The 13740-nt window shown below is 45.8% G+C and overlaps 2 protein-coding genes across 2 annotated transcripts in view; one reads left to right on the top strand and one right to left on the bottom strand.

Annotated features, from left to right (window-relative positions):
- LOC142191151 (uncharacterized) overlaps window positions 1-13740 on the top strand; it is a 1229165-nt gene that overhangs the window by 1046207 nt on the left and 169218 nt on the right. The gene's annotated exons all lie outside the window — the stretch shown is intronic.
- Window positions 10045-13740, bottom strand: part of LOC142189935 (uncharacterized) — a 91925-nt gene continuing 88229 nt past the window's right edge. Inside the window, exon 8 of the mRNA XM_075262261.1 lies at window positions 10045-11246. Coding sequence (XP_075118362.1) covers window positions 10199-11246 — 1048 coding nt within the window. The 3' untranslated portion in view covers window positions 10045-10198. The remainder of the gene's footprint in view (window positions 11247-13740) is intronic.

Here is a 13740-nt window from a genome sequence, read left to right as displayed (position 1 = left end):
TTTGTGAAAATCGTGGAACTTAGGGCCCGACAGATGTTGCGTGACACGTGCTGGTGCAAGTCGGGGACGGCACAGCGGGAGAAGTAGTGACAACTAGAGACGGCATAGCGAGGTGCCGCACTTACCATCAGGTCACAGAAGGCCTGAGTTTCAACAAGCCGGAACGGCAACATCTCCTGGGCCAGCAGTTTGGAGATGTGCACGTTTAAGGCTTGTGCATGGGGGTGGCTAGCGAGGTATTTTTGCCTGCGCTTAAAAGTCTGGGAGATGGTGGGTTGTTTTGAGGAGGCGCATGATGATGAAGGAGAAGGAGGTAAGGCAGGAGAAAGAGCTAAGGCAGGAGAAGGAACTGAGGCAGAAAAAGAGGAGGATGAGGGCGAAGTCTCCAAAGTGGCAGAGGCAGATGTGGAGGTTTCCTGGTCTGGACTGCAGCGCCAGGACTGGCAACAGTGGGAAAAGCAGCGGCGGCAACGCCGGACAACGCTCTGCCACTGAGCCCAGTGCTTGCCTTCCAAATGACGGCGTATGGCAGTGGTTGTGAGGTTGCTCTTTTCAGAGCCCCTACTCAGTTTCGAGTTGCAGAGTGTGTAAACCGCACTATATTTGTCCTCCGCTCATACATTAAAAAAATTCCACACCACCAAAGACTGTGGCCTCGATGGGGGAGTTTTTCTAGGTTGACTAAAAGAGGTAACATGTTGGGCCCTGCTGCCTGTGGCCTGGCTTCGGTGAAGCAGCTGTCCTCTGCCTCTAGACATGCCTCTGGCTCTAGCCACCCTCTTTGGTGTTGCACTTCCCTCCACATCTACACTGCTCTCCCCGTTTGACATCCGCCCTGTCCAGGTCGGGTCAGTGTCCTTGTCGTCCACCACCTCCTCGTCCAATTCATCTGATGGCTCCTCCTCTTGTGCACTGACGACGGCAACAGGCTGCCCTGATGGCAACTGTGTCTCCAAAAAAATAAAAAATATTGCACCGAGCTGATCTGTACCGATTTGTAACTTTTTAACTGATTTAAATTTTAAACTGATCTGTACAGCTTTGACCGAAAGACCGACTCCCCATTGTGTTAGTAGCAAGTATAAAGTACAGTGTATATTTCACAGAAATAATACAAAATAGTACACTCTAGTACAAAAAATACAGCATAGGGAGGGAGCCTTGTGCTGCTGTTTGGGCTAAGGGAAAACAGATTATCATTCATAATCTTTCATTGCCCCTACGCCCAACAGCAGCACAACTGGGGATTTAGCAAGTATAGATTTTACCCTAGAGTGGGTGATCCTGGCAGGCTGATGCCAACACCGAGTGTCCAAACGCTGTAGCCTCTGTTGTCCGCCAATCCAGTCTATAATGCTTGGCGAATGTCAGATGCGAATTCCAGGAAGCTGCGCACATATCTGCTCCAAGGAAAGGGAACACCTTTCGGCCCAAGACGTTGCCACTGCTCGGGTGGCATGGGCACGGATAAATTCTGGTACCGGGAGATCTTGAGCACGAAGGGAGCAGGTAATGGCTTCCTTAATCCATCTTGACAGCGTTGCTTTGGATGCTTTGGCACCTCTATTGTGGCCAAACGCGTTGAGTAGCAAATTCTCTGACCTTCGGAAGGACGCAGTGCGCTCCAGGTAGATCCGTAATGCTCTCACCAAGTCCAACTTGTGTATCTTCTCCTCCCACTCAGAGGTGGGAGAGGGAAAAAAGGCTGGTAAGACAATTACCTGGTTGTTATTCTGAAGAGTGGGTACCTTTGGCAAGAATCCTCGGACAAACCTCAGCTGTAGTCTGTCTGGAAAGAAGGTTAGAAAGGGTTCGGAGGCCGTTAGGGCCTGTAGCTCGCCAACCCTCTTGGCGGAGGTTATTGCCAACAGGAAAGTCACTTTGTATGACAGGTACTTCCAATCCACTTCAGATAAGGGTTCAAAGGGAGGAGCACAGAGCCCCTGTAGAACCGCAGCTAGGTCCCAGGTAGGGACAGGAGGCTGCACCTTTGGGCGGGGCCTAGCATCCCCTCTTAGGAATTGTTTGATAAGAGGACCTTGTGATAATCTGGTCTCCAGGAGAGCAGATAGAGCTGAAACTTGGACCTTCAGGGTAGCGGGAGCTAGGCCCCTTTCTAGGCCGTCTTGTAGGAACTCCAAGACTGAATTTCTGTCAGGGTTGCGCTGTTTACCTGTACACCAATTCCAGAATATCCGGGCGATCCTCTGATAGCTCTGGTTAGTTGATTTTGCTCTTGAATGTGCTAAGGTCCTTAGCACTCCCTGGGACAATCCTCCTTCTCCGCATACGGCATTGTTAACCTCCAGGCAGTGAGGCTGAACTTGTCCAGGCCCTGGCACGGCCGATTGTTTAGAGTTACCAGGTTTAGGACTGTTGGAAGCCTCCAGTAGTTCCCCCGACTCATAAGGATGAGGTCGGTGAACCATGCCCTTTTTGGCCAGAACGGCATGATCACCATTGCCGAGGTCTGGTCCTGCCTGAATTTCGCCAATACCTTCGGAATCATCGGAATGGGAGGAAAAACGTATGCCAGTTTGAACCTCCAAGGTATTGACAGGGCATACAGGGTTGTCTTCCCGGTACAGGGAGCAAAACCTTTCTACTTTGGCGGTGTATTGGGTGGCCATCAGATCCACCTCGGGGAGACCCCACATCCTGCTGAGCTGGTGAAAGATGTCCTGGTTTAGAGACCATCCTCCTGAGGTTGTCAAGCCTCTGCTGAGCTGATCCGCCAGGATGTTCAGACAACCTCGGATGTGCACCACTGATAACTGGAGAAGATTCTGTTCTGCCCAGGCGAAGATTAAGTTGGTGACCTGCAGGTTGTTGATGTAACGGACTGCCGTCAGGTTGTCCGTCCGAATCTTGACTGCTTTCCCCCGCAGAACAGGCACAAACGTCAGAAGTGCTCGGTGAACTGCTGTAAGCTCGCGCCAATTGGATGAGCGCATTCTCTCCAGATGGTTCCATGTACCTTGTGCGGGGGTCTCCCCCAGATGAGCTCCCCATCCTGTGAGGGAGGCATCTGTTGTCAACAGGGTCGAGGTGAACCTGACCGAGGACTGCCCATTTCGTAGATGGGACCACCAGGCTAGTGAGCGTCTGGTGCTGATGGTTAACTGGATAGGCTTCTGTAGTCCCGAAGGACTGTGATTCCAGACTCTTAGGATCTCGTTCTGCAGAGGGAGCATGTGCCACAGGGCCCAGGGGACTGCTTCTATAGAGGCGGACATCAGGCCTAGGACCTTCATGGCTGTCCTGATTGTGACCTTCCTGGTGACGGAAAGATGATGAACCACTCGAGCAATTTTTACCTTGCGAGGAGAAGGGAGCGAGATCGTCATGTTGAGAGAGTCTAAGATGAAACCCAGGAACTGGGCCTACTTAATGTGGCCATCAAGCCGGGGACTGTGGGGAAGCGCAATGCTTGCTGCTGCAGAGCTGTAGACGCAGTAGACGCTGTTGATTGAGCGCAACCTTGCTCCACATCTGCATTTCCACGCCCCCGTCCTCCCCCACGTCCCCTTGCGCTACCCTTACGCATTTTTGGATGCATACTAATGCCCTTTTTATGGTCTATACACCACAAAGAAAAGCTGTTTTTCAGCTCTATATGATCTAGTCACTGCTGTGGATTCCGGCTATTCTATGTGCAGACAGCCAAAAATAAAAGCTGTTTCTCCGCTATGCATGAAGTTGTATCTGTTGTGTAGCCCTGTTTTCCACCGTCCGGGGAAAGCTGGACTGATGTCCCTACAGTGTATAGCTCCGAGAAGAGCTGTTGGTTTTCTTCTTCAGTTTTTCTCTGCCTATCTGAAGCTAATCGCTATCTAGCCCTCAGCAGATATGTTTCTCTCCCTATCTCTGACCGCAAAAATGGCGAATACGGTGACGGCCGTTCTTATAAATGGCAGGTCACATGATTTCGGCAGCCAATGGGTTTTTAAATTTTTTTTAACTGCCTCTGATGTCGTAGTTCCTGTCCCACCTCCCCTGCGCTGTTATTGGTGCAAAAAAAGTACCAGGGAAGGTGGGAGGGATACAAATTTTTACTGCGTTTGCAGCCTGGTATTCGATCGAATACCTATTTGATCGAACAGTGTTCGCTCATCTCTAGAAAAAATGACCAAGTGTGTGCATAATAATGAACAAGGCAGAATCTAATAGTAAAGCACAAGAAAGCCTGGTCAAGTTCCAAACATCACCAAAGTAGACCCATAGGGGAAAAAAGAATTGTAAAAGATAGAAAAACACCGAGCACACTTTATAGTGTAGATAGTCTATTCACCTTTTTAGATAATTGTAATGAATGTATCAGACCTGGTGGCCTCTCACCTGGTTTGGTTGTGACAGCGTTCACAACTCCGTTCTAAGGTGTATATGATACCAGGTATGGGGAGCAGCACGTCTCAAAGGCACCAGTTGTGTCAACCGGGGAAACAGCAGAGGAATAGGGCAGGACGGCGCTTACAGGTCCAATAGATTTTTTTAATAAGAAGAATTGCACAATAAGAAGTGCAATTCTTCTTATTAATAAAATCTATTGGACCTGTAAGCGCCGTCCTGCCCTATTCTTCATAGGAAAAAAAGCACCTTCAATAAATCATATTGGGACCCTACCACAAATGTACGCGCCCCGACACGCGTTTTCCCGATATGGCTTCGTCCCCAATTATATGGTTTTGGTTGAGGGATTTCTGCTTTATACTTTTACAAACATGCTACCGTATATAGAGACATTGTCTCTTGAATAATTTAGAGCAGCAATGTATGTTTATTTATACCCTTCACCAATATGATTCATGGACCTTCCATTGTAATCAAAAATCAGAAGGACACCACTCCAGACCTCGGTCTTCAAGAAGTATAAGGCTTTATTCACCCCAGGGTGGGAGAAAATGCTTATTACATTAGTAAAGTCTGATTCTCTACAGAACAAAGAACTCAGGACTTCTTATACATCAAAACTCTCGCTTATGACATCATTCTCAATTCCTATTGGTTGAAGATTACATCAATTATTATCAATCAACTTAAACAAAGAACATACTCATTATTGAAAGCACATGGTTTCATCTTAAAGGGCCCCATAGTCTAGCCGGTACAATAACAATCAAGAATGACCTTTGACATAGGCATTGGACACCCCTCTCCCATAGGGACGTCTGGCAGGATATAATATTTCTCAGGACACATATGGTTACAATCACTAACTAAGATTATATAAATATATGTGTCGAGTCTCTAAGGGACTGTTTTAATATAACATTATGGGAAGTGTTTCAAGACTCATTTCCAGAGGACATTGAGGGACTCACACATTGCATAACGGACTACATTAATTTCTGTGTGGACAGCACGGTACCAACTAGGAAGGTGAGGTGTTTCTCCAATAACAAACCATGGATTAACTCTGAGATTAAAACTCTCCTCAAGCAAAAAAAGAGAATTTTTAGGTCTGGGGACAAAGATGGCCTGGGGGCGGTTCAGAAACAGCTGAGACAATTGATCAGGGAAGGGAAAGCCAACTACAGACGGAAGATGGAGCTACAGATGGGGGAGGGTAGAATCTCTGAGGTGTGGGACAGCCTTAAGGCAATTTCAGGACACAAGGAAAAGACAAGGCACCGAACAGTAGGGGACAGGAAGTGGCTTAACGAGCTTAATCTATTCTTCAATAGATTCGACTCCAAGCAAATGCTCCCTCCACCAGCATGTCAGCTAACCGCCCTCCCCTCACACACCAAGACCCAACCCCCACCGACCTGCGGTCAACTGCAATCTGACTATCTGATCCTGCAGGAGTCTCAGGTGTGTAAGGAAATGAAGAATATTAGAGCGAACAAAGCGGGGGGACCTGATGGTATAAGCGCAAGAGTTCTTAAAATGTGCAGTGACCAGCTGTGTGGTATAACGCACATGTACAATATGAGCCTGAAGCTGGGGGTGGTACTTCAACTGTGGAAAACATCTTGCGTGGTACCAGTCCCAAAGAAACCCAACCCGATGGGCTACAATGACTACCGACCTGTAGCACTGACATCACACCTAATGAAGGTCCTAGAGAGACTGGTCCTGAAACACCTACGCCCCCTAGTGAGCTCCGCTCTGGACCCCCTCCAGTTTGCCTACCGGCCAGGCATTGGGGTAGATGACGCCATCATCCACCTTCTTCACAGAGCTCTCTCTCACCTGGAGAAACCCGGGAACACTGTGAGAATAATGTTCTTTGATTTCTCCAGTGCGTTCAACACCATTCAGCCAGGGCTACTGAGGGAGAAGCTGAACCTTGGTGGTGTGGACCATCACCTGTCCAACTGGATCCTAGACTACCTGACAAACCGCCCTCAGTATGTGAGAGCCCAGGACTGTGTGTCTGACACTGTGATCTGTAGTACGGGGGCACCTCAAGGTACAGTTCTTGCCCCATTCCTCTTCACACTGTACACTGCTGACTTCAGGCACAACTCATCCAGCTGTTACTTACAGAAGTACTCCGATGACTCTGCTATAGTCGGCCTTATCACTGATGGCGATGATAGGGAATACAGAGACTTAAACCGGGATTTTGTTGAATGGTGCCAGCAGAACCAGCTCAGGATTAATGCTGGGAAGACCAAGGAGATGGTGGTGGACTTTAGTAAACGGAGAGGTGCTCCGACCCCAGTGGAGATCCAAGGAACATGTATTGAGATAGTCAGGACCTATAAGTACCTGGGCGTGCTCCTCAATAATAAACTAGACTGGGCTGATCACCTGGAGGCGCTGCACAGAAAGGGCCACAGCAGACTCTACCTGCTCAGGAGGCTGAGGGCCTTCGGAGTCCAGGGGACACTTCTTAGGGCCTTCTTCAACTCTGTGGTTGCCTCAGCCATCTTTTTCGGTGTGGCCTGCTGGGGAAGCAGTATATCAACCAGGGACAGAAATAGACTTGACAGGCTGATCAGGAGGGCCAGCTCTGTCCTGGGGAGCCCCTTGGACCCAGTACAGGTGGTGGGTGACAGAAGGATACTGTCTGTGGTGACCTCCATGCGGGGGAACAAATCCCACCCCATGTATGGGACCCTGATGGGACTTGGCAGCACTGTAAGCGACCGTCTGCTTCACCCCAAGTGTGAGAAGGAGCGCTATCGCAGGTCCTTCCTTCCAACCGCGACCAGGCTGTATAATCTACATCAGACCAAACGAAGAGCTCTCCGCACAGAGAACTAATGATTATGAGGATGACCATGAGGTCTTCCTCTTTCTCCTTAGCTGCCATGGACTCCTAGTATATCTTCTCTTCTCAGCTTATCTGTGTCTACGTCTGTAACATATTACTCTGTATTATCCTGTATCTGTATTACTATGCTGCTGTAACACGCTGAAATTTCCCCAAGGTGGGACTATTAAAGGATTATCTTATCTTATATATATATATATATATATATATATATATATATATATATATATATATATACAGTGGGGCAAAAAAGTATTTAGTCAGTCACCAATAGTGCAAGTTCCACCACTTAAAAAGATGAGAGGCGTCTGTAATTTACATCATAGGTAGACCTCAACTATGAGAGACAAAATATGAAAAAAAATCCAGAAAATCACATTGTCTGATTTTGTAAGAATTTTTTTTCAAATTATGGTGGAAAATAAGTATTTGGTCACCTACAAACAATCAAGATTTCTGGCTCTCACAGACCTGTAACTTCTTCTTTAAGAGTCTCCTCTTTCCTCCACTCATTACCTGTAGTAATGGCACCTGTTTAAACTTGTTATCAGTATAAAAAGACACCTGTGCACACCCTCAAACAGTCAGACTCCAAACTCCACTATGGTGAAGACCAAAGAGCTGTCAAAGGACACCAGAAACAAAATTGTAGCCCTGCACCAGGCTGGGAAGACTGAATCTGCAATAGCAACCAGCTTGGATTGAAGAAATCAACTGTGGGAGCAATAATTAGAAAATGGAAGACATACAAGACCACTGATAATCTCCCTCGATCTGGGGCTCCACGCAAAATCTCACCCCGTGGGGTCAAAATGATCACAAGAACGGTGAGCAAAAATCCCAGAACCACGTGGGGGGACCTAGTGAATGAACTGCAGAGAGCTGGGACCAATGTAACAAAGCCTACCATCAGTAACACACTACGCCGCCAGGGACTCAGATCCTGCAGTGCCAGACGTGTCCCACTGCTTAAGCCAGTACATGTCCGGGCCCGTCTGAAGATTGCTAGAGAGCATTTGGATGATCCAGAAGAGTATTGGGAGAATGTCCTATGGTCTGATGAAACCAAACTGGAACTGTTTGGTAGAAACACAACTCCTTCCATCAGCAAGGGCATTGAAGATGAAACGTGGCTGGGTCTTTCAACATGACAATGATCCAAAGCACACCGCCAGGGCAACGAAGGAGTGGCTTTGTAAGAAGCATTTCAAGGTCCTGGAGTGGCCTAGCCAGTCTCCAGATCTCAACCCTATAGAAAACCTTTGGAGGGAGTTGAAAGTCCGTGTTGCCAAGCGACAGCCCCAAAACATCACTGCTCTAGAGGAGATCTGCATGGAGGAATGGGCCAACATACCAACAACAGTGCGTGACAACCTTGTGAAGACTTACAGAAAACGTTTGACCTCTGTCATTGCCAACAAAGAATATATAACAAAGTATTGAGATGGAATTTTGTTACTGACCAAATACTTATTTTCCACCATAATTTGCAAATAAATTCTTACAAAATCAGACAATGTGATTTTCTGGATTTGATTTCTCATTTTGTCTCTCATAGTTGAGGTCTACCTATGATGTAAATTACAGACGCCTCTCATCTTTTTAAGTGGTGGAACTTGCACTATTGGTGACTGACTAAATACTTTTTTGCCCCACTGTATATATATATATATATATATATATATATATATATATATATATATATATACTCTGTTTTCTTATTTTTATCAATTATTCTTCATTTATGAATTTCTGTCTTTTTGACAACATTTTTTCCATTTATGATAAGAAGCTGCACTGTAACTTTACAAAATCAAAGAGCTTCAGTACATAATCGATAAGCAATGTTTTGGGCCGAGGACACCTTTCATCAGGCTTCAAGTTCATATAACTGAGTCCTTTTGCTGGCCATGATACACCTCATCCCCCCAGGTAGCCCACAGTGCCTTCATGAAACAAATGGGGCCCAGGAGGAAAGGGGGAAGAGGGCGAGGAGGAAGGCCAACCCACAAGAGAGTTGGGATGCACAGGTGCAAGCCACAATTTTTCAATTTCACCACCCAGAAAGGAATATTCCACAAATGGGTTGCCCAATAGTAGTGAAAGATGTGTGGGACAGCCAGACTTCCCTGCCCCCTCCCAACCAACATGACCAATCTGGGAATGTGGTGGCACTTGGCGTTCCATATAAACTGGAAAATAGCTCACTGTAAGCCACATAGTTTTGTGCTGGAACAGCTACCGGCAGGGTTGCCAAATAATAAAGCAATTTTTGGAGGAACATCATCTTAACCGCCATAATGCATCCCAGTAAGGAAATATGCAAATTCCTCCACTTGTGTAACAAAGCCCGGAGCGCCCGGAAAAGACTAGGGCAGTTAGCAGAATAAAGAGAGCTGTAGGAGCGAGTGATCTGGATTCCCAGATAGTGGAGGGAAGCCGATCACCATTAGAAATTGTAGTTACTTCGGAGAACAATCAGGAGAACCTGGGGAATAGTAATAGGCAGCGCCTTGGTTTTAAAGGAGTTTATCTTATAGATGGAGAGATAGTTCTAGTCATCTATGACTCACAGCAGGATAGTATGAGGGGAGGTAAGGAGGACCCAGTCAGTGGAAAGGGAGACCTTAATATCTGGGGAGTGCTGTATCCTGACCACCAGCAGTTCAATACAGAGAACAAAGATAAGGGGGAGAGGGGACAACCATGGTATGAATGGGAAGGGAACAGACCACAAGTGGGGGTGTTTCACTACCACCATCAGGAAAAAATAAAGGCACTGGATCGCCATAAGAAAGTCTCCCAAAAAAGCAAAGGCCTTCAGCGTGGCCAACATGAAGGACCAGTCGACACAGTCAAGGGGATTCTCTGCATATAGACTGAGGAGGGGGGTAGGGGTAGAGTAATGATTGAGGTAGCTAATCAGGTCCACTAGTTAGCAAGGAGTTTCATGAATATTTTGAAATTCGATATTCATGAAGGCGATAGTTGGAGCGTGTGACTCATTTGATGTTCAACAAGGTGTGATTTCTGAGTAAAACATTTCCCACATTCTGGGCATAAATATGGCTTCTCCCCTGTGTGAGTTCTTTGATGTTTAAAAAGATATGTTTTTTGAGCAAAACATTTCCCACATTCTGGGCATAAATATGGCTTCTCCCCTGTGTGAGTTCTTTGATGTTTAAAAAGATGTGATTTCTGAGTAAAACATTTCCCACATTCTGGGCATAAGTAAGGCTTCTCCCCTGTGTGAGTTCTTTGATGGTCAATGAGATGTTTTTTAATCGTAAAATGTTTCCCACATTCTAGGCATAAATATGGCTTCTCCCCTGTGTGAATCTTTTGATGTTGAACAAGATTTGATTTGAGAGTAAAACATTTACCACAATCTGGGCATGAATATGGCTTCTCCCCTGTGTGAGTTCTTTGATGTTGAACAAGATCTGTTTTTTGAGCAAAACATTTCCCACATTCTGGGCATGAATACGGCTTCTCCCCTGTGTGAGTTCTTTGATGTGTAACAAGATGTGATTTCTGAATAAAACATTTCCCACATTCTGGGCATAAATATGGCTTCTCCCCTGTGTGAGTTCTTTGATGTTTAAAAAGATATGTTTTTTGAGCAAAACATTTCCCACATTCTGGGCATGAATATGGCTTCTCCCCTGTGTGAGTTCTTTGATGGTCAATGAGATGTTTTTTAATCGTAAAATGTTTCCCACATTCTGGGCATAAATATGGCTTCTCCCCTGTGTGAATCTTTTGATGTTGAACAAGATTTGATTTGAGAGTAAAACATTTACCACAATCTGGGCATGAATATGGCTTCTCCCCTGTGTGAGTTCTTTGATGTTCAACAAGACGAAATTTCTGAGTAAAACATTTCCCACACTCTGGGCATGAAAACGGCTTCTCCCCTGTGTGGATTCTCTGATGTGCCGATAAATCACATTTCCAAGGAAAACATTTACCACATTCTGAGCATGAAAATGGCTTTTTTCCTGTGTGAGTTCTCTGATGGGTCTCATTCCTCCTGCATCTTATATTTTTCTTAATAGACTGTGATGAATTAGGAGAAAGACCTTTCTTGCAAAGAGCTTGAGGTATATCTGAGGTAATGGCATGTTCTTCATATGGATCTTGGGTGATACCATGATCCTCTGCTTTATAATCTGTAGATATCAGATGTCCCTCTGCGCTCCTGGTACAGTCATCTGACAAGAAGAAAACTGATGTTACTATTATTGAATAACATAACCTTATAAGTATATTCCCCACTGAGCTGCCGCTGCCTGAGACGCTTCAGACCGTGTGAAGAAGTGAAGTCAGTGGCACAGGCAGCAAACGACGGCAGCGCGGCCTACTTCATTAGTATTCACTGTGCTGAGACGGAGGTCAGTGATAGTGACTAGTAATGAAGCGGGGCAGGAGACGCCACCACTGCTCTAGGTCACTGTATTGGTGCTGGTAGTGGGTGAAAGAAGCGGGCCCACCCAGTCACAGCACTAAGGAAAAAGGGTGGTGGCCATTTCATAGAGATACATCACATAAGCTTCATTTCTGGTACAAGGTACAGGCTTCCTTTTTCCTTAGAGTGGTGACCAGGCCTCTGATAGCACCAGTACTGTTCTGATAGTGACCCTTCTGTGCTTTATATAGTGGTGACTCCTCACCTGGGCGGTTCCCTGTAGGAATGTCCTCCTCACACTCCTCATCACCACTCACATAGGGCTCTGTAGTATTAATACTGCTCAGATCTTTACCCTGTCGGAAATGCTGTAAGGAAAATATTAGAAAGATCAGCAGATAAATAGCGAAGTCATAGAGAAATGTTGGAGATGTGGAGAAAAAAATCATTAATTACCATAATGACCAAATATGACCTGACAATAAGAATATCTGAGCCAAATAGCAACAAATCTGAAGCTGGACATAGATATTAGATGACAACTGAATGACAACCACAAGAACCTTATACACATGTATACTCGGCATGGATAGATGTGCTTCAGGATATGAGGAGATCAGATTCTACAAGATACATCTAGTGTTACTTGTCTCATGAGGAAATAAAGAATCATTTAAGTAGAAATCTCTGAAGATGTCTCTCGACTCCTCATCCCAACCAGCAGTCTCCATAGCCAGAAGATTGTGAGAAGATCCAGACAACATGTAATGTTTAGAGATGAAAATACTACGATATTCTAAATACTCATACTCAGTCGAATACTACTCGCAGTAAAAATTGGCCGAATGCTATACACTGTATACACTGTATAGCATTCGGCCAATCAACGCTACATTGTGGTCCGATCTTAGATCAATGCTGATTCTGCAGGAGGCTCGTCTTTGACGAGGCGGAGTCTAAGATCGGCCACAATGTAGACTGCTTTAATGTTAAATATGCAGTCTACATTGTGATCTGATGTTAAGTACCGCACTCCTGCCCAAGTACCGCACTGTCCTTCACTCCTCCTCAACACTCTCCTCCTGCTACTCGTGGACTTAGTGACTCCCATTTGTCGAATATTGGTTTCCCCTGAAACGAGCATTTGATTCCCATAGACTATAATGGGATTCGATATTCGATCGAGTAGTCGAATATTGAGGTCTACTCAAATCGAATCTCGAGTATTTAACTACTCGCTCATCTCTAGTAATGTCTATGGTCAGCTTTATCCTCCATCTCCACCTCTCATTACACAAGTATAAAACATATAATACTGCTGGATAACCCAAGACTGACCACAAGGACTTCACAGCCCATCTACACATCATAGGGAATATCTCCATCTACCTGATCATCATCCTGTGGAAGAAGAGGACTGGGACATCTCTCCGGTGTTGTCCTCTTACTGGATCTACCTGTAGGAAACACAGACAGGGACTGAATTCATTCTGTACATACAAATAATGGAAGTCCATGTGTATATAGTCATGTCTATTACCTGCTGATGTGAGGGGCTGCTGGTCCTCCATCATCACCTCCTTGTACAGATCCTTGTGTCCTTCTAAATACTCCCACTCCTCCATGGAGAAATAGACAGCGACATCCTGACACCTTATAGGAACCTGACAACACAATGATACAGTCATCACCCCGACCCCTCCAGTTACTATATAATGTCCCAGCATTCCCAGCAGTGTCACCTCTCCAGTCAGCAGCTCCAGCATCTTGTTGGTGAGTTCTAGGATCTTCTGTCCATTGACCTCCTCCTGTATCAGGGGGTGAGGTGGAGGCCCCGGGAATGGGCTCAGGGTTTCTCTCCATCCATCAAATACAAGGGTCTGACAGCGCCCACTAGAGGTCTTCTTCACTACTGTGTAATCCTGGTTATGGGGAGACACATTAATAAATCTCACTACATACATGTCCAGAGTCCATCACCTCTCCAGTCATATCATCTGTTATTACTATAGATAAGAATGATGTCATGATGACATCATCAGAATCTCTCACCTCTCCAGTAAGCTGGTAGATGATCTCTAGGGTGAGATTTAATAGACTTTCCGCC

The sequence above is a fragment of the Leptodactylus fuscus genome, chromosome 1 (assembly GCF_031893055.1).
Source record: "Leptodactylus fuscus isolate aLepFus1 chromosome 1, aLepFus1.hap2, whole genome shotgun sequence".
Lineage (NCBI taxonomy): Eukaryota > Metazoa > Chordata > Amphibia > Anura > Leptodactylidae > Leptodactylus > Leptodactylus fuscus.
This window is presented reverse-complemented; position numbering and strand designations above follow the sequence as displayed.